Consider the following 23,044-nt stretch of genomic DNA (forward strand, 5'->3'; position numbering starts at 1 on the left):
AAGAATGTCTTTCTTAACTTTTTATATATTATGTATATTTCTTCAACTCACCGTTTACATTGTTGTTCTTGCTGTACTTCTGTGGCTGCTTCTCAACAACTTCGTTCTCATTGTAGTTGCGCATCTTGTGCTTCTCCTCCTGGTATTTGGCATCCTGCAAACGAAATTAATTGTAGGCAATTTGCATATGAAAAGTAAAACTAAACAAAAGTATTGAAATATTGTTTTTAATTTGCCAATTTATGATTGCCTAAGGCTAACTTGAAAAATATATATATATATGTAAATAAAAATTGTAAATTTATAAACACTACAAAAATGTTCAATTTGTAGCAAACAATAAATTGTGAATTTGTAGAATTGTTAAACACAATTTTAAAACATAAAAATAATAATATTCTATTACAATGTAGGGAAATAAATCACTTTCGAATAGTGCATTTCTAGGATTATTAGGCACAACAATTGTATGTGTTCTATTCTTATAACAATATCCAAATCAAGTTTAAATTTTAAGTGTTCAACTTAAAATATATAGAACATTTTTATATAGTAGCATTTTTATTATTTCATTGCTTGCCAGATTGCAATTGGTGTTTGCAGAATGTGCCACTAAATTTCTCATTTATTTTGATTTCTGTTCTCCTCAGTGCACTGTGGCTACTTAGAGACATGTTGTTTTCTTTTTCTTTTTAGTTGGTTCGTTCTTTCGTTCGTACCTTCTTGTAAGCCGTGTACTTGAGGTACTTGTAGTGCTTGTTGTCATATTTGATCTCCTCGGGCGTGAACGTGTACTGGGCATTGATGTGATTGAAGTGACGATTGTTGTCCTCCTTGTCCTGCTCCAAACAGAGAACAGAGTTCAAAATTGCGTGTGTGTGTGTGAGAGAGAGTGTGTGTGTGTGGTCAGTGTGTCTACACTTACGTTCATGATGGTGTTGAAGTCGTTGTTGTTGTTGCCCATCACATTGCCACTGTTCATCATGATGTTGTTGTTGCTGCTGTCCTTGTAGGCCTGCTGTTGCTGCAGCTGCTGCTGCTGTTGCTGCTGCTGCTCGATGTTGAGCTTCTTGCTGTTGTACTTGCTGTTGTAGCCACCACGCTCTCCAAGTCGCTGCAGCCGCTTGCCATCGGTATTTTCTGCGAAACGTGCAAAATGGGAAATGCCAAACGGTTGAAAAGGGGTGAACAGTGCTGCGGGGGGAGGGTGGGGAATGAAGGCTGAAATGGCCGCCATAAAATCGCTTGGCAAAGGCAAAACTTTTCGTATCCTGGCGCTGGCCACTGAGGCGTCATTTCTATTTTATGCATGCTTCTTGTGTGTTTTTTTTTTTTTCCATTTTCGTTTCGTTTGGTGTTCGTTTTATGTTGCCAAAGCAGGAGCAACAACAACAATAGCAACAATAGCAACAACAACAGCATCAGGAGTTGCCGGTGCTTGCAATGCGCTTTCATCTGTGTAAATTTAAAATTAATGTGCTTAACATTGTTGTCGTTGCTGTTGTTGTTGTTGTTGTTATTGCTGCTGCTTCGCTGAATCGCTGAGTGCCTACTCATGCCCCCAAGTCGCGTCTCCTGCAGCTAGCTGCATTGTGTTGCTTTAGAACAATGGCGCAACGGATTATTAAAAATTAAACCATTAATATGCTCGACTTCAAATTTAAACTCGAAATCAACAGACTTTAACCCGCTGACCAATTGCAGTTGCAGTCCAATAATATTTTTATTGCATACTTTTGGGGGTTGGCATTCGTTCATTCACCTTGCGACGCTTTACAACACTGGTGGGAGCACTGCTCTGGCTTATGCATGAGAATTTATTTCGATGGCTGCTGCCAGAGAGAGAGAACTAGCTGGCCATTTGCCAGCCTCAAGCTCATTATGCGGTTTGCTCCTCGGTTTCGGGCTGTCAACTCGCTCGAGTTATAGAACTTTCTATACGATATATATATATGTATATTTTGTGTATATGTATTTCGAACTTACCCTTGCAGGGACAGAATCCTTTGCAGGCAATCCTTATGGTTGTCGAATGTATGCAATTGTGATAATCCAATCTGCATAGTGATGAGTAGGTTCTGTTGTCGGCGCCGCAGAGGAACGTTGGCTTAGCCACGGGACACGGCTTGCAGTTGCTGTTGCAAAAGAAAAGTCGCAAAAATCAGTAAAGCCAACTCAGTGGAGAGAAATGAAGTAAGATAAAGTACAAGAAAAAAAACAGAGCAGAGCAAACAACAAATAGACGACATGCAAAATTAATTTTTATGCAAATGAAGTCTGGCATTTGTTGCACAGGTGAGAGCAGTTTCAGTTCCCCGGCTATGGCATCTTTTATTTAAATATTTATTTAATATGCCAAGCACGCACTCTCAGCTCGAAGCTCTCAGCTCCGAGATCAGAAACAAATGAAGGCGCTGAGCGCAGAAAGGGGAGTCGAGGAGGGAACGTCAGCTTGTATCTTTATTTAATAATTTGTGCAAATATTTGAGCTGACGTCGCTCACAAAACAAAAAAAAATAAAAGTAAGTAAAGCAAATCCAAATACAGCGTACACGTAAAATACTCTATCTCAAAGCGAATAATAAATTGTAATTTGCCCTTTACAACATTCGTTATTTTAACACCTCCCAATGTACACATTCAAATGTGTATACAAACTGTGTTCTGCTATCGATTTATCTCTTTGGCACATTTAATAAAAAATGTATGGCGCCCCGGAAACTCATATGCATTCCTTTTATGCATAAACAAAAAACAAAAAACAACGAATAAATAATTAATTCAATTAATTGCACCACCCGCTGCCTCGCTTCGCTCTGTCGTATGGCCATTTATTAAAAAGGCTTTTGGGTAGCAGGATTTTTTTGTTTTTAAGAATACCCAGCATGTGATTTGTGCAGGTTATGACACTCGTTCTCATTCTTTTTCGATACAAATAACTACAGGGTAACTCTCAGTTGTTCACTCGTTTTCATTAGCAGATAAATTTGTAACTTGTTCTCTTTTTTTTTTGTTCGTTGTTGTGTACGCAAGGTTTAATAATTTTTATTGGCCAACTGCGAACAAGCAGCCAATTGACAGTGAAAGCATTTCATTTCTCCCCTCATGTATGTGTGTGTGTGTTGTGTCGGCATAATATTATTCAAAATATTCCCTAGGCCGTGCAAATTGAGCGTGTTTACTCAGTAAATTGGTTTTCTGTTTCCCAGCTTTCAGTTTTCAGCTTTCAGTTATCAGTTGTCGGCAATTTATGAGTAGAGCGTTCTTTTTGCTCAAATTGCTCGCAATTTGCTAATTGTCGGATTTACCAGCTTTAATTGCTGCCGTTTTCTGTTGCCCACGTTTTAATATTAGTCTAAGCAAATAAGATTAAAACTAAAGTGAGTTTTGTGGCGAACGATGCTCGACTGGGAAATATCTTGGAAACTAAGCATAATTCGAATTGTTATTGAAGTGCATTTTAAATGAGAAGAACGTTTTCGATATTGGTAAAGTAAAATATTAAAAGAAAAATATGTTTTTATGTGCCCTATAACAATAAGACTTTCTCTTTCAGACAAATGTCAGTATATTTTGAAATGCATAATATTTAGTGTGTTTCAGTTTATTCACTATATGGACAAATGCTGGTATATTTCGAAACAAATAGTATTTAGTATATTATGGTTTCTTGTCTATGAGAAGAAATAAATATTATTTAGTATTTTACAGTATATTCTGTATATTGACGAATGTCAGTATATTTTGACGTAAATAGTATTTAGTATATACCAGTTTATTCACTATATGGACAAATGCTGGTATATTTCGAAATAAATAGTATTTAGTATATTATGTTTTCTACTATATGTGGACAAATAAATATTATTTAGTATATTGCAGTTTATTCTGTATATTGACAAATGTTAGTATATTTTGAAGTAAATAGTATTTAGAATATACCAGTTATTCTCTATATTTATATATATTTTGAAATAAGTAGTATTTAGCATATGGGTAATTCCAAAACGGAATTTGTTCCGTGCGAGACTCTTTACATTGAAAATAACAAAAACTGAAACAATTTTGAAAATAAGAAAAGTTTATTTTATAGCTCTAGATAAGTACTTTAATTAGAGCTAAGAATGGTTTTGGAATTTTTTCTGTTTTGTTTTCTGATGTGATAATTGCAAAAATTAACCGATTCGTACGCAAAACCAAAAATGAACGAAATTATATATTTTATCGGAAAACAGATCAAGTTCCTAAAATCAATCTTAGCTCTAAATATAGTGCTTATCAGAATAACATTCACTTATTTTTAAAATTGTTTCAGTTTATGTTATTTTCACTGCAGTGAACTGTAAAAGTCTCGCACGGGACAAAATTTCGCCATGGAATTACCCATATTGCAGTTTATTCTCTATTCGAAAAAATCTTAGTATATTTCGAAACAAATAGTATTTAGTATATTATGGTTACTACTCCATTTGAACAAATAAATATTATTTAGTATATTGCAGTTAATTCTCTATTCAAAAAATCGTAGTATATTCCAAAATAAATAGTATTTAGTATATTATGGCTTCCACTCTATGTGGACAAATAAATATTATTTAGTATATTGACAAATGTTAGTATATTTTGAAGTAAATAGTATTTAGAATATACCAGTTAATTCTCTATATGGACATATATTATATTTTGAAATAAGTAGTATGCAGTTTATTCTCTATTGGTAAAAATCTTAGTATATTTCGAATGAAATAGTATTTATTCTCAATCTAAACTCTATCACAACCGCTTTGCATTTCCTTTTCCAACCACAACGAACTTAGAAAAGCTGAAACAAAATTGCGAACTTTGATTGCCATTGAGTTTCTTTTTGAATTAGGCACTTAAGCTGCGCTTCAGTGGCAACTTTGATCAATTAAATCCTCTTGGAAGCTCTTGCATAAGTGAATTTAATTTTTGCAAATTTCAAAAATGTTCCACACACACACATCGATATATACAAACATACATATGTGTGTGTTCGCATACTCACGCTTTGTTTGCATTCTGTGGCAGTTAGTTAAAAATGCATTTTATATACATTGCGTAACTAGGGATCAAATTCCAAGCAAATAAAGTGAAGCGAAATGAAATTAAATGAAAACGTAAACGTAAATGAAAATGAAATAAAATAAAATCAAATTAAACCAATTGAAATGGAATTGTACTTGAAGTTGTCAAAGCAACGAGGAAAGCGGCGAAACTTATTTCAGCCAAGCATTTACATGGTTATTTAAGCTGGCCAATTTCGTAGCTAAGCCAAAGCAAACAAGCCAAAAACACCAGAGAGCAGCTGCCACTTTACGAGTGTGTATGCGAGTGTGTGTGTGTGTGTGTGTTGTCTCATTGGATCAAATGAAAAGTCGCTTTTAATTAAAAATGCAATTGTCGAAAGTCTTTCGTTGGCTTTGTGTTTCATTTGTTTCATTTGAAATGAAAACGAAAATGAAATTTACAATGGCAAACGCCAAAGTAGGCAAATTGAAGTCAAATTCTTTTCCGTTTGTTCTTTAGGTCAATGACTGCAACAAACGATTTTGTTTTGTGTTTTTTTTTCGGTGGTTATTTTGTTGCTATAAATTGTAGATCAAATAGCGGCAGCCCCCGAAAATGCCGATGTCGATGACGTGAAATTTGTGAAAATTTTGCTCAAATATTTGCTTTCAATTTTGCGCCCAAAAAAGTGGAGCAGGTATCAAAGGAGAGGGGAAATGCGACCGGAGGAGGTGGGTTATAGAATTTTCGAGCTGCCTTTGAGTCACGCTGAAGCTGACAGCTTCATGTGCATAGAAAGCAAAAAGCAGCTCAGTGGTTTCAAATAACTGCCAACAACAGAAAGAACCTCAACTCTGAGCTCAGCTGAGGTTGCGCTCAGCGTCGAGGTAAAGGGCCAACTATGCGTTTGTGTGTGCCAGTGTGTGTCGGTGTGCGTGCCACGCCCCCTTCTCGCCAGCTACCTCCCAGAAAACCACAAGCGGGGGCCATATTGTTACTAAAACAATGGCTGACTACATGAGTTATGAGTTCTAAGTGTAAGTGTCTGTGTCTGTGTCTGTGTGTGTGCTGCTTTTTGGTCTATTACAAGTGCACCTCCACCATTCCCCTCTCCCTCCTCTCTCTCTCGCTCTCTCTTTGTCGTCCCTCTATCTCACACTCGCTCAGCAAGTGGCCCATTCACAAAGCAAATCTTTTGTTTGACTTGTGGCCAAATGGAGAACTGAGCCAACGGAATGCCAGATAAATTGTGCGCGCAAACTATTGATTTTGTGAGCCTCCCTCTCCTCTCCCCCTCCCGCCTCTGGCACAATAGCAGCACACTTACCCTTCCCCCTCGCCCCTCCCTTGCCTTATTGGTTCAGAGTCTATGCCATTGACATAGATACTCACACAAACACTCGTTCACTTCCCATGCACAATGGCGATGGAGAGACTTTCTTGTGAGAGCGACGCAAATTGAAAAGAAAATGCGAAAAATATGTCAAAAGCCATTTTTTGAATATTAGAGGGCGTGGCATGACTCTTGATTTGCCAATAGATAGATTGATGATGCTACTACTCAACACAGCAGACAACAATAGAGGCCAAAATGGCGCAATATCTTTAATAATAATGATGCCAATAATAATAAAAAGAGGAACACGATAATGATAATGATGCCAATAATCAATTTCGAATCATTTGACAGGCTTTCAATGCAGTTTGAATTTAAGAATTCAATTTGAAATCTCTTTCACAGATAAACGAAAACAAATTAGAATATTTAAATAACAAAATTTCTAATCTGCACTGAAAATTCATTAATTAAAATTCAAATTTAATATCGATCGACTGAGTTGAGTCCGTAACCCGTATCCTGTATCCCGTATCCATATCAGCAAATACCCGGCTATATATCAAGTATACGCCTTACTGGCCAGAAAGTCCACCAAAGTCCAAACATTTCATGAAAATTAATTTTCCACTCAACAAACTGCCAGCAAGGGATAAAGAAAAGTTGCCGCCATGCGACAAAGGTCCACCTGATAGGTTCGTCTCCCCTTCCCCCTTCCCCCTTTGCTTTTGCCACTCCCTGGAGAGCAGAACAAACGTGTCAAGCAGCTAGCATGAAATTAAACTTAAAACAAAAAAACACAAAAACGAATAACAAGCTGATAAACAAAACGAAGCTGAAGAGCAAACAACCGAAATGTTATAAGACTTTTTCGGTCGATGTGGATTTGGCAACAAAGAAAAAAAGAAAACAGGCTTTGCCCACTTTTTTGAATAACCTGGGAAACCAAAAATACGCTTGCTGATAATCTTTACAGAGGCTTGCACACTGCGATAGTCGGAGGAAGAAGAAGGGTCTTAGTCAATATTGAATTTTTGGCCATGACAAGATGGCTGAGCATCGACAAAGGATTTAAACATGTGTTACATTAGGATTCAATTGAATCATGGCTGCGCTGATTCATATACAACAACAGCAGCAACAACAAAAAAAAAGAGAAAAACCAGAAACGGATATTGATATTTTGAAAGTTGGCTACAACTTTCCGTTACAGTTGGAAGCACGTCAACGTCGAGGGCGGAAAATCGCAACCAATTGAACCTTGGCCCGACGTTGACTTTGACTTCATTCCAAAACAGTCGACAGTCGGCAGTCGACAGTTGAGTTGAGAGTTCGAGAGTTGAGAGTCGCACCTGTGGCCCACTCCACAAGCAAACACACACAACTCGACAACTCGACAACAAAGCAACTCCATTGCCTTCATTCTAGTTGGATAGTCGTGTTCGTTGGGTCGCGTGCATATTCACAATTTGGGTTAGGGTCAAAGCGATAATGTTGAACAAGAAGTCAAAGGATACAACTATGGATGCTATGGCGACGACACGTCCTTTTCTACTACACAGCAAAAGGACTCACGATGACGCAGCACAACAACAAAACAGAAAAAAAGAAAAAGTGAAATGCGTGCTAAAAATTGCGGAGCTGCAACTTTATTGCGGAATTTGTATACACGATAAAACAATTTGTTATTAGCGTGCCGGTCATGCAAATCAGCAAGGAATGAAACGCGCCGCTCAACCCTTAACATTTTCCATCCGAAATATAAATGAGAATTTGTTAAATGAATTGTAAAAATGCCATTGATATGCAAAAGGGTCTCCCCGACGAAGAAAGAAACCACGAAAAAAGAGAGAATAATGATTGCGGCTGGCAAATACTTACTCCAGTTCCTCATCATCATCTTGCTGCTGGGCAGCTGCGGGTTTCTGCAACTGCTGCTGCTGCTGCTGTTGTTGTTGCTGTTGCTGCTGCTTATCGCTGGCAGCAATGTTGTTCTCATAGAAGACGTCGTCCTCTTTGGACTCATCATCGTCGCCCAAACTGAGGCTTTTATCCTCATCGTCGTTGTTCTCCTCGTTGCCCTGGACATTAGCCTGGGCATTATTGTTAGCGTTGTTGTTGTTGTTGTTGCTGTTGATGTTGCTGTTGCTGCTGCCGCTGCTGAGGCTGCCATCGCTGCTATTGTCCTCGTCATCGTTGTTGATGTCCTCAACATCCTGGCTATCGTTGTTATCCTGCTGATTGACGCGCCGTTTGGCTTCCTCCTCCAAATATTTGGCCTTGGTGATTATCTCATCACTGCAGAGGGTTAAACGTGGCAGGTCGAATGCCAAAGGCAGAACAAAACAAGTTTTCATTTAATTAGTTTATTAACTTTCTCCTCCTTTCTTCTAAACAGCAATCAGAATCAGAAGAGAATTTTCGAAGCCAGCTTCTGCTTTTGCTTACCGATTCTTGTGCAACTCCTTTTTCGACACGCACACGGCGCTGAACTCGTCCTCGAGCAGGCAGATTTCACGCTTCTTACAGTTCAGAGGCCGGCAGAGGTCACCTAAGGGGCGTGGCACACACAAATACACACACATATACACACAGGGAGAGAATCAAAAAGAGAAAGATTTAATTTATGATTTGCAAACATGCTGCATTTGCTTGTGAATAATTAAACTCATTACGCGCAGTTGTCCTTGAAAAACAGTAAGGGAAAAGACGAGGGAAGGGGAAGAGAGATGAAGGGAGCTCTACTAACTTGAGGGATCGTGTATCCAACGCTTGTGTTCGCCCACATTTTTGTTATTCTGCTGCGTATTTTTATTAATCTGCAAAGAGAGCGAGAGCGAAAGGGAAGTTGATTAATTTACATTGTAAGTGAAATATTTTATCTTTTAATTTGGTTATTTAAATGCAAAAATGCAGAGAGCATATGACATGTATATCAAGCACTCACACACACACATCACTTCTCGGATATATTCAAGTGCACTGACGTATACGTAATGCTAACACGTGTCGTATGTGTTATACACAAATGAGAAAAAGGCAGCTGTTATGCCATTTGTCGGTACACGAACCGAGGCAACTTGCCACAAGCAAGTTCATCATCACAAAACTCCAGCAGGAATTACAATTCTCGGTTGCCAGTGAAAGAGAGACAGAGAGAGAGAGAGATGGACTGTGTATCATATAGTTAAATGCAGTATACAGAGAGTTGCTTCATAAAACTTCGTTCAATTTGTGTGCTCAAAATGCAAAAGAGATTTATTTTAATTTAATTCAATTCAATTGTGTGTGTGGGTTGGCGCTCCAAACACGCCCCCAAAACGTTATTAAGTGCAATGGTGCGTATGTGTAATATTTAACTTGTCTCTATGCGGCAGCGCACATAAAACATCAGCAGCCATCTCTTCTCTATACTAGTAATAATAATAGTAATAATAAAGTGCTGTCATGCCGTCGGCTGGCTAAAATGCCAAAAGCCAGCTGCCCCACTCCCCGCTCCCCCTCTTTTCTCCTACGCTTGACAGTTTTTGCGATGGCGGCGCCTGAAAGGCTGCAATGCAAAATTTACTATGTGACAGCAGAAGCAGTTTTTATGCTGTCGTCCCGACTGTCACTGTTGTTGCTGCTACTGTTGTTGCTGCTGTCACTTGGCGCTCCTCGCTTAACTGGGAACTGCAGCTGCCGCAGCCCTAAAGCTTTAAGCGGACAGTTTGCTAAATTGGCAAACTGGGGAAATGCAACAGAAACAATAATAACGTGAACAACGAGAATGCCAAACAGGTCAGCCGTTGACCCCGTTTTTCGGCGTCCACTCAATACACACACTGCCACTTATGCCGAGCTTACCTCCGCCCCCCGCTCCGCTCACGCACTTGCAGCAAGTGGCAATTGCGGTGCACACACACACACATATACACATACAATGTTGCCATAGTTGCAACGCGCCTCAGTTGGCAACTGTAATGCAATAAAGTCATCGTCGTCGTCGTCGTCCTGTGGACGCTGGCAATTTGCATGCGTTAAAATGCAATTTGTGCGCGTTTCCCGTTCGCGGTTTCCGCTTTCCCATTGAGATTGCTGCCTCTGCTCTTCTTACTTTGCAGCAAGTGAATGACTGACTGGCTGGATGACTGGCTGACTGGATGACTCTCTGACCAACTGTCCATCTCTTTCTCTGTTTCATTGTTCGCTGCATGTTTGCCTGGCCTGGCTTCAATGGCCGAAGGTCAGTGCTCGGTTCTGCGGTTCTGCGTGCTGTTGATTGGACCCCGACCCAGGTTTGATTTGATGGCCAGGTTCCGAGTCTCTCACACACACTTTTGTGGCCATTCGTTTGTTGGCTTTAATTGCGCTGCGCGTTTGCGGCTTACAGCGCAAGCGATTGGCCTTATTGTGGTTTAAAAACGTGGCGTCAAAGCGTAATAAACTCCCATCAGCTGCTGCTTAAATATGCCACGGGAATCCCCCCTATATTAACTGGGTCACAAATGCTCTCTTGCCATTAACAGCTGCCTCACTTTTGGAGCCAAACTCTGCTGCTTAGGGGCTCAAATTGCACTAGCGAGTTATGCAAGCAAATCCAGTTTGCACACACAGAGATACCCCGACACTCCAATTCACACAGACACTGACACCGACACCGACACTGAGCTGAGGCAGATAACAGTGCCTGCGGCAAGTCCTTGCACCAACCAAGCAACCGCAAATGCAGCGACTGCAGTTTAACCTCTTTGCCGGATTTTTGACTGTTTAAGTGGCTTGGCTTATTAAAGCCCATTTAATTGACCGACCCGAAACTCTCGCAAGGTGCCTGCCAAGTGCCCCTCGCTTTCTCTCCCCTCTTTCTCCCCCCCCCCCTCTCTCTCTCTTCGCTGTGCACTTCCGCAACTTGACCTTAATTCGCTGCGCTGCTTTTGCAGCATTTCCTTTCGCCAGCTGGCAAATATTTTGCACGTTTTGTTAAACAAATAAAATGCTGGCGAACAAAATAAAAAGATGGCGAACTTTTATACACGTCATTTTGTTGCAGCTGTGTAGTTGCCACGCCCCCTCAAGCCAAGCGCCCACCGCTGCAGCCGCTGTGTGGCAATCTGTCAAGCTTTAAATTGAATTTACGACTTTGTTTTCGTGGCGCTTTCGTTTCATTTTTTTTGTTTTTTGTTTTTTTTTTTGTCCCTTCTCTCTGCATTGTTTTTCTTATTCACTAGCCAAGAATAACAAAGAAAATGGGCAGTGGGCGTGGTTGTGGGCGTGCCATGCAGTCTGCCATTTGGCCTGTCAATTTGCCTGCATTATGTAAATGTAATTTTTACTTAACATCTTTCGACATTTCCAAACCCAAAAAAGCAACAGCAAATATAATATAGAAATTTGTCCCTGAGAGAGTTTTGCATCTAAAATCGTAATTGAGGAATTGAATTTGGCATTTCGATTCATTGAATGCTAATGCATACATTATGAATGATGTCATCGCCTGGCATCACATCGCACACAATTTTCTAGCTGCAAAATGCGCTAAAAATGATCGCATTAAATTGACAATCAGCCAAAACTCGTTATGCGATTCGATGCGATGCGATGTTAGCCCAATAAAAACATTGCACAATGCATAATTCAAAACGAAAAAACGAGCAGGAAAAACAATTGTTAGCGGGAGATTAAATACTCTACACAGAGCGAGAAAAATCTAGATTGAAGCGAATATTGGAATTCGTGGTTTAGGAATGAAAATATAATATTGTTCTTGTTCTTTAAAGTGTTCAAATTTCCTTCCTTTAAAATTAGAACCTAATTTCTAGTGTTTGTTTAGCTTAATAAGTTAAGATGTAGCAAATTATTGTGCCTTGGGATCAAGCTCCAGAAAAGTGTAACTGTTTTAATGTAAGCAATGTAAATTGAAGATTGTTTCTTATTGATTGTAAGATTTTGTTTTTGGTTCAATGTTTAAGATTTTTCCATTCTTGAAAACAAGATAATAATCTTGAATTTAAAGAACTAGAATCAAGATTTCTTGAATAAGAATTTTAATCTTGATTTACGAGTAAACCTTCTTGGTTCAATTTTGACATCATATAATTTTCATTCAAGATTTTAAACTTGGTTTTAGCACGTTTTTTCTTTGTGTGTAGGAATGTAGTTAAATGACAGCTCTATAGATGAGCTTGTTTTTGAGTGAGACAGAAACTTTTATTATACCTGCTAAGCAAGTTAAATAAAAAGCTTTTAGTTTAATCAATTGAATTTAACATACTCAAATGTAGTACTCAACATCTGACTTACTTTATTTGAATTTAGAAATTTGAATGTGTAACTAAATTCGAAATATTTTCAGTGCCTAGCCCAAAATATGCATCACGTTGCTTGGCATAATTATTGAGCACTGTGCAGTTAGGGTATAACAAATTCATGCCGCATGCAACAGAAATTGTTGTAAATTATGCAGCAGGCATCGAATGAATGCCAATGATGGGCGGGAGCACGGATGCAATCAATAAAATGTATGGACAGAGGCTGAAGAGAGAGAAGAATGGAAGGATTGGGATTGTGTATATGGCGCATAAATAGCCGCAAAATGCTGTGTGTATAAAAATGTGAAAATATTGCGGCTATTGTGGCAAAGCGACAGCGATGCATTAGTTGTGGCAATTAGAGCGAACCGAAGAGGAGAGAAGAGAGAGAGAGGAGGGAGAGCGGGAGAATTATGGCTTTGGCCAGACTGACTAACTGACTGACTGAGTGACTGAGTGACTGACTAAACTCGAGCCGTGGCCCATAAATTATGCAGACGGGCTTTAAAAATGCATTAGCCAAGAGAGAGAGAGTTCAGTGCATTTCAGTTCAGCTGCTGTAACCAAAAATGTTGGCCCCGAAATGCAATGCGGTTATCAGCCAGGCTCGATGCCGCAGGCTCTCTTCGCATGTTGGCCTGTTGGGGGCTTGGACCACATAAATTGCACAATTTTCGTGCACACAAATGCTAAATCAATTTCTATTACACAAGCGAAGCCAGACTGCTGCTGCTCGGGATGTCCTGGCTACCACATTTCCTGGCAGGAAGCTCACTCAGAGAGTCTCGGCATCGTCCTGGTTTTGTGGCCAACGTGCAAATCCATCAATATAACTTAACGTCGTCGTCGTTGTCTGAAAGTTTTGCAAAAGTGAACATTTTTGGCTAGCAGGAAATTGCATTCTTCTCTCGGCAATGCGATGGATGCGATTGAATGGATTGGAGATTGCAGCGGCTTAGAGCAGCTTGCGATTGGGGGAAGTAATGCCAAATGTCGCCGGATGTCACACAGGATGCAAAAAGGGTTTTTGTTGGCCAGTTTGATAGCATCTAAGCTCAGTCAGCAGATGCCACCGCACAGACAGACAGACAGACAGACTGACACGAAAAGCGTAGCATACTTCACGGCGCCTAATTAACACTGTCACTCCACAGCCGGAAGTGTGGGCGACAGCGGAAGTCAGAGAGGGTAAAGAGGAGAGAGGGGGAGAACTGTTATGACGCTGTTTAAGTGAAGCTGTCGATGTCAGTGTCGCATGCATAAATTACACAATAATCTCAATTTAATTGTTAATTTCATTAGTGCAATGCGCAAAAACGTCAATTCTGACAGCAGCCACAAAAGAGATAGCTAGAGTGAGTGAGAAAGAGAGAGAAGATGAGGTAGATATAAATATAGAGATGTAAAGATAGATTAAGAGAGATAGCTAGAGTGAGCGACAGAGACAGCGAGAGCAACCCGCAGTAAGTGCATTTACTTCGTGAAGCATAAAAAAACATGACGTGTCCTGTAATAAAATAAACATGCCACATGCCACGTGCAGTAACAGCAACGGCAACAGGCCTAGGCCGAACTACATACATTTATGCCACATGGGGGCGTGCCACTTGGGCGTTATGTTTATGCATCATAAATGCATTTGGCCCCAGCATATAAAATGGAATGCGAAGCGAAACCTCCACCAGGTTGTTGGTTGCAGGTTGCTGGTTGCAGGTGGCAGCTGGCAGGCGCAATCGCGTAGCATGGCCATAAAACATTTGAAGCAACAACCGCAAAACAGAGACAACAAATTGCAACAAATTGCAGAGCACTAAAAACCCGGCTCTGACTCTGACTCTGACTCTGGCGTATGTGTTTACCTCAGTGCAGCAAATACGATTACTCCTAGTTGAAATGCTGTATTTATAAACATGTAAAAAAAACGAGAGAAATATATGCAGCATGCTGCATGCAACATGCAACAACAAACACAACACATGCCACACACACACACACACACACTTAGACCAACATGGCCCAAAAGCCGCAATGCCCAATGGCTTTTTACGGGGGAGGATGGGAGAGGGATTGTTATAAAAAGGGAGTTTTGTGTGTTGAGCTTCAGTTTCAGCTTTTGCTGCTCTTGGCATCTGATTGCGTTGTTTTATGCCATGCACTGCGGTTTTTGGGTCGAATCTCTGCACAGATTAGAACAAGTTTATTATAGGGGAAAATCCAAGCAAATGGGTATCCTCCAGTCGAGCACTCCCCACTATCCCCTCCCCTTTAACACCCACATAAAAACATAAGGTTTTGCAGCAGGTTTTGCAAAGCCGCTACAGATTTCGAAGAAGTTTATGGCGGTAGGCAAAGTGCATGGAATTCGGGAATACTCTAGGAAATAAGTGTACTTCCGAATCCATTGTGCTGTCGTATCTGTGCATAGATTAAATCCAATTTATGGCTGCAGCAATTTACCAAAGTAGTAATCCAACAGACTGATTTAAAAACTGCACTTTAGACAATGAACGAAAAAGGTAAAACTTTGATGAACAGTCTTATCTTCATTCTTCTTTTAATTGAATAGGAGTTAAACTTATTTTTAGTTTAATTGAAGTGAATTTCAGATAACATAAATATTTGAAGAATAACGATTTAATGAATTCATTAAATAAAGAGCAAACTAAAAATGTATGACAGCTTTTAATTCAATTACAGTAAATTTAAAAAAATATTGATCTCGTCTTAAAAATATACAACTTTAAAATATTACGTATACGACACTTTGTTGATGATACAATCTATACAAAAAAAATCACTTGACTAATCTAAGGAAAAGGATAGAAATGAAAAAAGTAAGAAAGCTAATCTCAACTGTTAGATACTGTGTATAAAGCAATGGGTGTTTATTTTAAAAAATAAAAAATAATATCAAGAAAAACATTATAATATATCAAGTATTCGATGCGTTGTCAATGCTACAATCCAAACCAAAATATAATTCGAGAAATGGAGAGAAATAAAAAAGAAAAATCAAAAGCTACCCAACAACATAAGTTTGACTCCTTTCTTTGATATATCGCCTTTGCTTGTTGCCTATAAGTAAATTTGGCCATGAATAAAATAAATATATTTGTCGTCCATCTGAGAACTGACTTTAAAAGTCTCTAAGTCAAGCGAAATTTGCTATAAAAACTATGTAAATGATTAAATTAAATACGATTCAAAAATCCACATTGCTGTAGATCAATGAAGTTGAGTATGAAAAGAATTGAATTGCCATTGAAGCAACAAAATTAAACTAAGCACAGCACAACTTTCAGTGCTGATAGAAAACTATTAAGAAACGAAACTCTCTAACAAAAGTCTAGTTTAATCATGGAAATACATGCAGAATGCATAAAAGATTACTTTGCCATTTAATGGGTATGTGGCAATTGAGCACACTCACGCAGAGCAGCGGCATTAGGAGAGAGAGACCTTCTTTACCTTTAGTGAAACCAATCCCAGTCTGTGCTTCGCCCACATAAATTAACGCCAATGATTTGAGCAAACTCACAATTGGCCATTAAGCATAGTCAGGTATTTAGCATGGCACGAAGAAGAGGAGGAGAGAGGGAGGTAGAAGGGCGCACCCTGGCTCATAGAATGGCTGAATGGGTTGCATTAAAAGCTTTTAGCTGCAGCACCACATGCAATCAGCCATGGACAAAGGGCCGCCACTATGCGGGCCACTGACAACGGCGAACTCCACGATGCCACGCCCCGTTTTGACCAGCACACACACACACGCGTTAAATGGTGAACGCAGGCTTTAAATAATTTTCGAGCCACGCCCACAAGCGAGCAGAGTGAAGAGAGCGAGAAAGGTGCATTTTGGGGCGATTGAATAGTTCAATCAATTAGTTAATTGCAATGCCTGGTCAAACGTCTTTTCGGAGCACAAATCGAGGCACTTAGCAGCAATCAGCAATTAGCAGGCTAACAGGATACGTCCGGATGTGGAGGGCCAGACCATAATGGGCTGAGCTGAGACGTGGTCAAGCCAAGTAACTGTTAATGGCACTGGTGTAACTTTTAAGTCTTTCAACTGCCAGCAGACAGAGACAGAGAGAGAGAGAGAAAGAGTGAGCGACAGCCAAGTACGTGGCACAATTAAAAACTCTTGCTTTAACGTTTTCGGGCAAAAGCTTCACACTTAGCAAAGAGTGACAAGGACAGGGATAAAGAGAGGGAAAGAGCGCGATAGAGGGAAGCAGCTGAAGTGAAAACAGACAAACAAAAATTTGTCGCGCCAAACACAAAACTCAAATGAAGCAGCGGAAAAATGAAGTTTTTCCGAGACTCTACACACACACAGGGGGGAGCGAAGGGCCACGTTGGGGTTTCCATTGAGTGTGCAAAAACTTTGCAAATTGCAGCTCATCGTTCTTACGAACCGAACAGGGGACGAGCAGGAGGGGGGCGGGGCGACAGAGAGTGGCAAAGTGCCAGGCTTGTAATAGAAAATAAAAGCGAAGCAAAAATCATGCTTGCTTTTTTATTAGAAGCCATTCAGAGCAGAGGCAAAAGCAGCCATGACAGGCCCGCAAATATGGCGGCAGCACCCGGAAGTTGCTTGTCGGTTGTCGGGTGCTGCCCCGCCCCCCGCCTGCCCTTTGCCTGACAGCCTGTCTCTCCGTCTGTCTGTCTGTCTGTCTGTGTGTTGTCGAAGCTCTGCTGATGAGAAATGACAGGCAATAATGCTGCCGGCTCTGCTCCATCTGCATTTATCATAACTTTCGTCTTTTATTTGCCTTGATAGCAGCGCTTTGCCTCAGGCTGTCCCCTGTTCGTTGTTTTTGTTTTTGTTGTTGTTGCTGCTGTTGTTGTTGCTGTTGTCGTTTTCCTGTTGCTATTGCTGTGTTTGCTCGTGTTGGACTATTGCTCGCTGGCTTCGTTAGCAAGACCTTTCGCTTTTTTGCATAGCGTTGCTTTGGTTTCGCATTTATAAATGGCTCAGACCTCCGCCTCCTCTGCCCCGCCCACCTGAGGATTATAGCCTGAGCTTGTTGCTGTTGTAATTGCGAATTGTTTTGTGACGCCTTAAAGTATGCTATAGTTTTTAGCTGCAACTTTTGCTTATCAATCAAAAATGTTTACTGTAACGTGTCGTATTTAAATACATATTTATTTCGTTGTTGTTGTTGTTGCCTGGCAATTTGCCACAATTACGTGTTGTATGTTATCCAGCATAAACGTATTTAAATATTTAAGTAGCTTAATTGCATCACTTTATTGGCAGCTGCATAATTCAACAGCGCCAATTTAAACAACAAAATCAATTGAAATGAAATGGAATAAAATAAATGATATTAAGTACATGTGCAAATAAATGCGAAGAGTTCACTTGATCCGATTTTTGGGTGTGCATGTGTGTAAGTAATCAATCCGTTTTGAGTAAATTAATTCAACAAGGCTACGCTAATTAATCAAAAATTCATATTTTCATCAATTTAATGTGACAAATGAAAACCAATTATTATCGCTTTTAACTCAGCTGAATGATGCAATTAGCGCAATGTAATTAAGGTCGTCCAACATAGTAGAAACTTTGTATACTAAATATACATTATGCATATTCATTTAAGGGCACTCTTCTTTCTCTCCCTCTCTTCCACATACACGCAACTCACGCATTACGCATACGCACTGTGTACGCGTTCGTTTTGTACGCACAAATTGAAATACGCATGAAGTTGCACAACGATTTGCAGCTCTTGATGTGCCTATGTGGCACACAGCATGTCCTTAAGCGTGTCCTTGAGGCATTCGCTTCATGCATAAATTTATCTTCAACTTTTGCTAAAAGGATGCCATAGAAAATCGTCAGATGGCACTGTGAATAGTTGAATGTTGTCGACTTGAGCATGCTCGACTATTATCGACTGGCAGCAGCAACATTCCGCACGAATTGTTGGACAAGTGTTCAGTGTTCAGTGTTCGCATACCCTGCACTATTTTCGAGGTACTCCTCATCGCTTTGTATGCAAAGTGTACTTTAGTTCGATGGCTTTGATCGTAGGGGAAACCAAAATTTAATTGCATTTGACAAGTGGCGGAGTGGGGAATGGGGGATGGATGAAGGCGTGTCGCCTGACTGACTGGATAATTGTAACAATATACAAAATTTTCATTTAGTTTATTTGTACACTGACAACACACCACGACAACGACAACGACAACGACGACGACGACAAACACACCCAACAGCAACTATGTACACACGAGAAACGAGCGTCAATACAGCAGCGAGCAAAGCATATGTACATAATATATATAGATGTAGATATGTCCGGGTGTATATGACTTGTTTGACTTATCTGTGTGTGCGTATTTGTTTGTCATTTGAAATGTAGACATGTGTTGCTGACACAGTTGCCATAGTTGCTGTCGTTCTCGTTCTCGTTCTCGCTGTTGCTGTTGCCATTAAAATCCTTGCAACATTGTTAATGAACTTTTAATGACTTTTTGTGATGGCACGAAAATATATTGTACGAAATATACACACACACAGAAGCACACACACACTCACACACTCACACCTAATGCAAACAATCCTCAAACTCAAGAGCCAAAGCCAGCACACAAATCTCAACATTTCAGTTTATTTTTTGTTGGTTTTTTGTTTTTTTACGTGCAACTTTTATTTTCAAGCTCGCTCACAACACTTTGCCGCCCATTGAAGGCAGCGTGAAATCTGACACACAGACAAACAAACACGCCCACTTTCGAGAGGGAGGAGGCGCGTGGTAAGCTGAGCAGCGAGAACAACAGCAGTGCCTGGTATCAGCATCTGCATCAGCAGCATCAACATCAACAACAGCAGCAACAGCAACAGCAACAGCAACAGCAACGGCAGCAATAACAAACAACAACAACATCGGGCAACAACAACTTGTTTACACGCCACACGTTTGGCATAGATGCTACGCTTGCTGATTAGGAATTCAACTGGAATGTACATATGCTCACACAAACACACACAAATATAGTATATATATTGCCAAAGAGGTATATAGAACATTAAGCCAAAAACAGCATCAACAACAGCAACAGCAAACTGCCAGCAAATTGTGAAGTGAAACACAAATGCAGCCAACAGCAGCATGAAACAGTTTTTGCTGAAGCTCTGTTTTTGATTATGCCGAAAGTATTTCGAGTTAAAGATGTTACAGATGTATTTACGGGAATGCGTTTGCTATGCATAAGTGAGAATTCAAAAGGATTTTAATTGAGAACTTAAACGGTTCTGAAGTTGATGCTACTCCTCTACTATATTTTGTGTCAATTCATGACTTGCATCAATCTGTGTATAAATTAAATGGGCAAAACTTTTCAATGGCAAAGAGAAGCTTAATTCAAACAGTTTGTTCTAATGTACTGTAGCTAAAAGATAATTTGGCAAGCAAATGAAGCAGTGGACAAGTTGAATAACTTTGAAGTATTTACAGTAGATCACTGAGTTTATTTCAACCAGCAGCAAAAGACAATTTCAAATCATTTTACTCGGCAAACTAAGAAGGGTTTTAAATTCGTTTAAACACTGGATTTTAGTTTAATATTTTAACATAAAATGTCACACTTAATTTGGTTTTTTACTTCTTGTTTTCTATAACTTATACAAATTTGAAAAATACTTAATGCAGCTATGACCAGCGATGACCATTATTATAGAAATACTATATCTATATCATATATCGTATAAATGGTCAAACTAAGAGAGGTTTTGAATTCTATTAAACGCACGATTTTAGTTTAATGCTTCAACTTAAAATATATCATTCAATTTAGTTCAATTAACTTTAGAAAATAGAAAAAAACTTTATAAAATACCACAACTTATTTCAACCAAAAACTTCCCAGCTGTGCGATGATCAGTTTCATTGAATTATAACTCTACTTTATTGATCTATTGGTTTGTGTATAGTATCAGCTTATGTATAGCATACTAAGAAGGGTTTTGAATTCTATTAAACGCAAGATTTTTGTTTAATGTTTCAACTTAAAATATATCATTCAATTTAATTTTCTTCTTTTTTTTTCTATTAACTTTACAAAATCAAAAAATACCAAAGAAAACACAACAACTTATTTCATGATCAGTTTCATAGAAATGTAAATATAATGTAAATGTATTGATCTATTGGTTTGTATATAGTATCGTATATTTCATGAATGAAGTACTTATATGCATATGCAAAAACATCACTTGAAATTTGATATCGGGTAATCAAATAATAGTGAGTAGCTGCTAGACTGCCAATATTATCTTACGGTTGGATTAAAGAGGTCATCATAAACACTGACTGACTGACTGGCAAGTAGTGCAAAATGTAAACAAAGAATGTTGATAAAAAGTGAAACGCAATAAAATCCAAATAAACAATAAAACTATATGGCAACTATATGTGTATATTGCAGACCACAATCACGCTGCGTTGATAAGATGTTGAAGAAACCTCAAAAACCGCGATAATATCGCGTCGCTCTCGCTTGAGCATATTTAAACAGCGATCGCAGCTCAACGGCTTTAGTCGACGTCGATCGCTGCCAGTGTTGAGAAAGGTAAAAAAGAAGAAAAGTAAACGGAGGCTGCGATCAGCTGTGCGTTCAAACAGCTGTTCACAAACAAGCGGACTAATTTTACACACAAACGAACGTATTTGAATTTATTTTGATTTCTATACATAGACATCAAATCAAAGTGCCACGATGAGCAAAGCCGAGTGGGAGAACAACGAGGAAATCAAAATTTTCCGTGAATATCTACGCATTCCAACAGTGCATCCAAATGTGGACTACAGTAAGTGATTAAGATCGTTTTGCTTATCAGTGTTTATATCTTAGTGTGTGATAAGCAATCATTAAACTATATTTGACAAGCACAAATCTCATAAAGATTAAACGTCTGCGATTTACAGCCGCATGCACGGAATTCTTGAAGCGTCAGGCAGCCAGCCTCGATCTGCCCGTGGAAATTCTTTATCCTGTGAATGAAGCCAATCCCGTGGTGGTCATGAAATGGCTGGGCAAACAGCCAGAGCTGCCTTCGATCATACTTAACTCACACACGGATGTGGTGCCGGTCTTTGAGGACAAATGGACACATGGACCTTTTAGTGCCGATCTCGATGATGAGGGACGCATCTTTGCTCGTGGATCGCAGGACATGAAGTGCGTGGGCACTCAGTATCTGGCTGCAGTGCGTGCTCTCAAGGCAAGTGGCTTCCAGCCCAAGCGCACTGTGTACCTGACTTTTGTGCCGGATGAAGAAGTTGGTGGATTTTTGGGCATGCGTGAGTTGGTCAAGGGAGAATACTTTAAGAAACTCAATGTGGGCTTCAGCTTCGACGAAGGCATTTCCAGCGAAGATGAGACTTATGCTCTGTACTACGCTGAGCGCACGCTGTGGCGTAAGTTAAGCTTGAACTAGACTAATCAAAGACTTAAACTAATAGTCTCTATCTTTGCCAGATCTCAAGTTCCAGTTCAGCGGCACTGCGGGACATGGTTCGCTGCTGCTGCCCAACACCGCCGGACAGAAGCTCAACTACATTGTGCACAAGATGATGGAGTTCCGTGACTCGCAAGTGAAGCGTCTGGAAGAAGATCCCAATCTTGAAATTGGCGATGTAACCACTGTGAATCTAACCCGACTTGGCGGTGGCGTGCAGAACAATGTTGTGCCTCCTCTACTAGAAGTTACCTTTGACATTCGCGTTGCAGTCACTTTGGATCTGGTTGCCTTCGAGCAGCAAATTCGCGATTGGTGCAAAGAAGCAGGCGGCGGCATTGAGCTAGTCTTTGAAATGAAGAATCCCTTCGTGGAACCCACCAAGATCGATGACACAAACCCCTTCTGGGTGGCCTTCAAGCAATCTCTGGATGAACTGTATGTAGGAAAGCAACAGCAGTTGAATCTCTACTAATTTTCTTTTCATTCCTGCAGCGGTCTGAAGACTCGAGTGCGTGTTTTCCCTGGCGCCACGGACAGTCGTTATGTGCGCTATGCGGGAATTCCCGCTTTAGGATTCTCGCCCATCAACAACACGCCTCTATTACTGCACGATCACGATGAGTTTCTGCGGGCCAGCACTTATCTGCATGGCATTGAGGTCTACAAGAAGCTGATTTCAAACGTTGCCAATGTTTGATCTAAATCTCGCTGAACAAATTGCATTCGATTGTTTACTTTAATAAAGAGTATATTTTTTTAACCAACTGTAGATATGATTTGCTGCAATCATTGCCATCGATCATTATTGTCATAAAAATGTAATTTCCATGTATGAAATATGAAAGCAAATGCTAATGTGTTGATAACATTCAATGCCTATCTTTATTGACCCGTTTTAATCGCGATAAATGCCAG

At 39.8% G+C, this 23,044-nt stretch overlaps 2 protein-coding genes across 3 annotated transcripts in view; one reads left to right on the forward strand and one right to left on the reverse strand.

The window, feature by feature from the left end:
- LOC133837027 (proteoglycan Cow) overlaps nt 1–23,044 on the reverse strand; it is a 53,861-nt gene that overhangs the window by 5,448 nt on the left and 25,369 nt on the right. For both annotated transcript variants that reach the window (XM_062267672.1, XM_062267673.1), the window contains exons 2-8: nt 9,114–9,183; nt 8,813–8,915; nt 8,246–8,662; nt 1,987–2,135; nt 926–1,140; nt 720–839; nt 52–154 (exon numbers count right to left, since the gene is read on the reverse strand). In XM_062267672.1, the coding sequence (XP_062123656.1) occupies nt 52–154; nt 720–839; nt 926–1,140; nt 1,987–2,135; nt 8,246–8,662; nt 8,813–8,915; nt 9,114–9,183 (1,177 nt within the window). The remainder of the gene's footprint in view (nt 1–51; nt 155–719; nt 840–925; nt 1,141–1,986; nt 2,136–8,245; nt 8,663–8,812; nt 8,916–9,113; nt 9,184–23,044) is intronic.
- On the forward strand, nt 21,138–22,886 carry LOC133837610 (aminoacylase-1B-like). The gene is made up of 5 exons (XM_062268431.1): nt 21,138–21,237; nt 21,364–21,475; nt 21,594–22,085; nt 22,147–22,564; nt 22,622–22,886. Exons 2-5 carry the CDS (start codon nt 21,385–21,387, stop codon nt 22,824–22,826), a joined length of 1,206 nt encoding a protein of 401 aa, XP_062124415.1. The 5' UTR covers nt 21,138–21,237; nt 21,364–21,384; the 3' UTR covers nt 22,827–22,886.

Source organism: Drosophila sulfurigaster, chromosome 2R (assembly GCF_023558435.1).
Source record: "Drosophila sulfurigaster albostrigata strain 15112-1811.04 chromosome 2R, ASM2355843v2, whole genome shotgun sequence".
NCBI classification, from domain to species: Eukaryota; Metazoa; Arthropoda; class Insecta; order Diptera; family Drosophilidae; genus Drosophila; species Drosophila sulfurigaster.

What these genes read in the sequence shown, in the direction of transcription:
- LOC133837610 (XM_062268431.1), top strand. Translation starts at nt 21,385, where the DNA reads ATGAGCAAAGCCGAGTGGGAGAACAACGAGGAAATCAAAATTTTCCGT. An exon ending in GCATCCAAATGTGGACTACA is followed by an intron (nt 21,476 to 21,593) that starts GTAAGTGATTAA and finishes TGCGATTTACAG; the next exon opens with CCGCATGCACGGAATTCTTG. An exon ending in AAGCAATCTCTGGATGAACT is followed by an intron (nt 22,565 to 22,621) that starts GTATGTAGGAAA and finishes TCATTCCTGCAG; the next exon opens with CGGTCTGAAGACTCGAGTGC.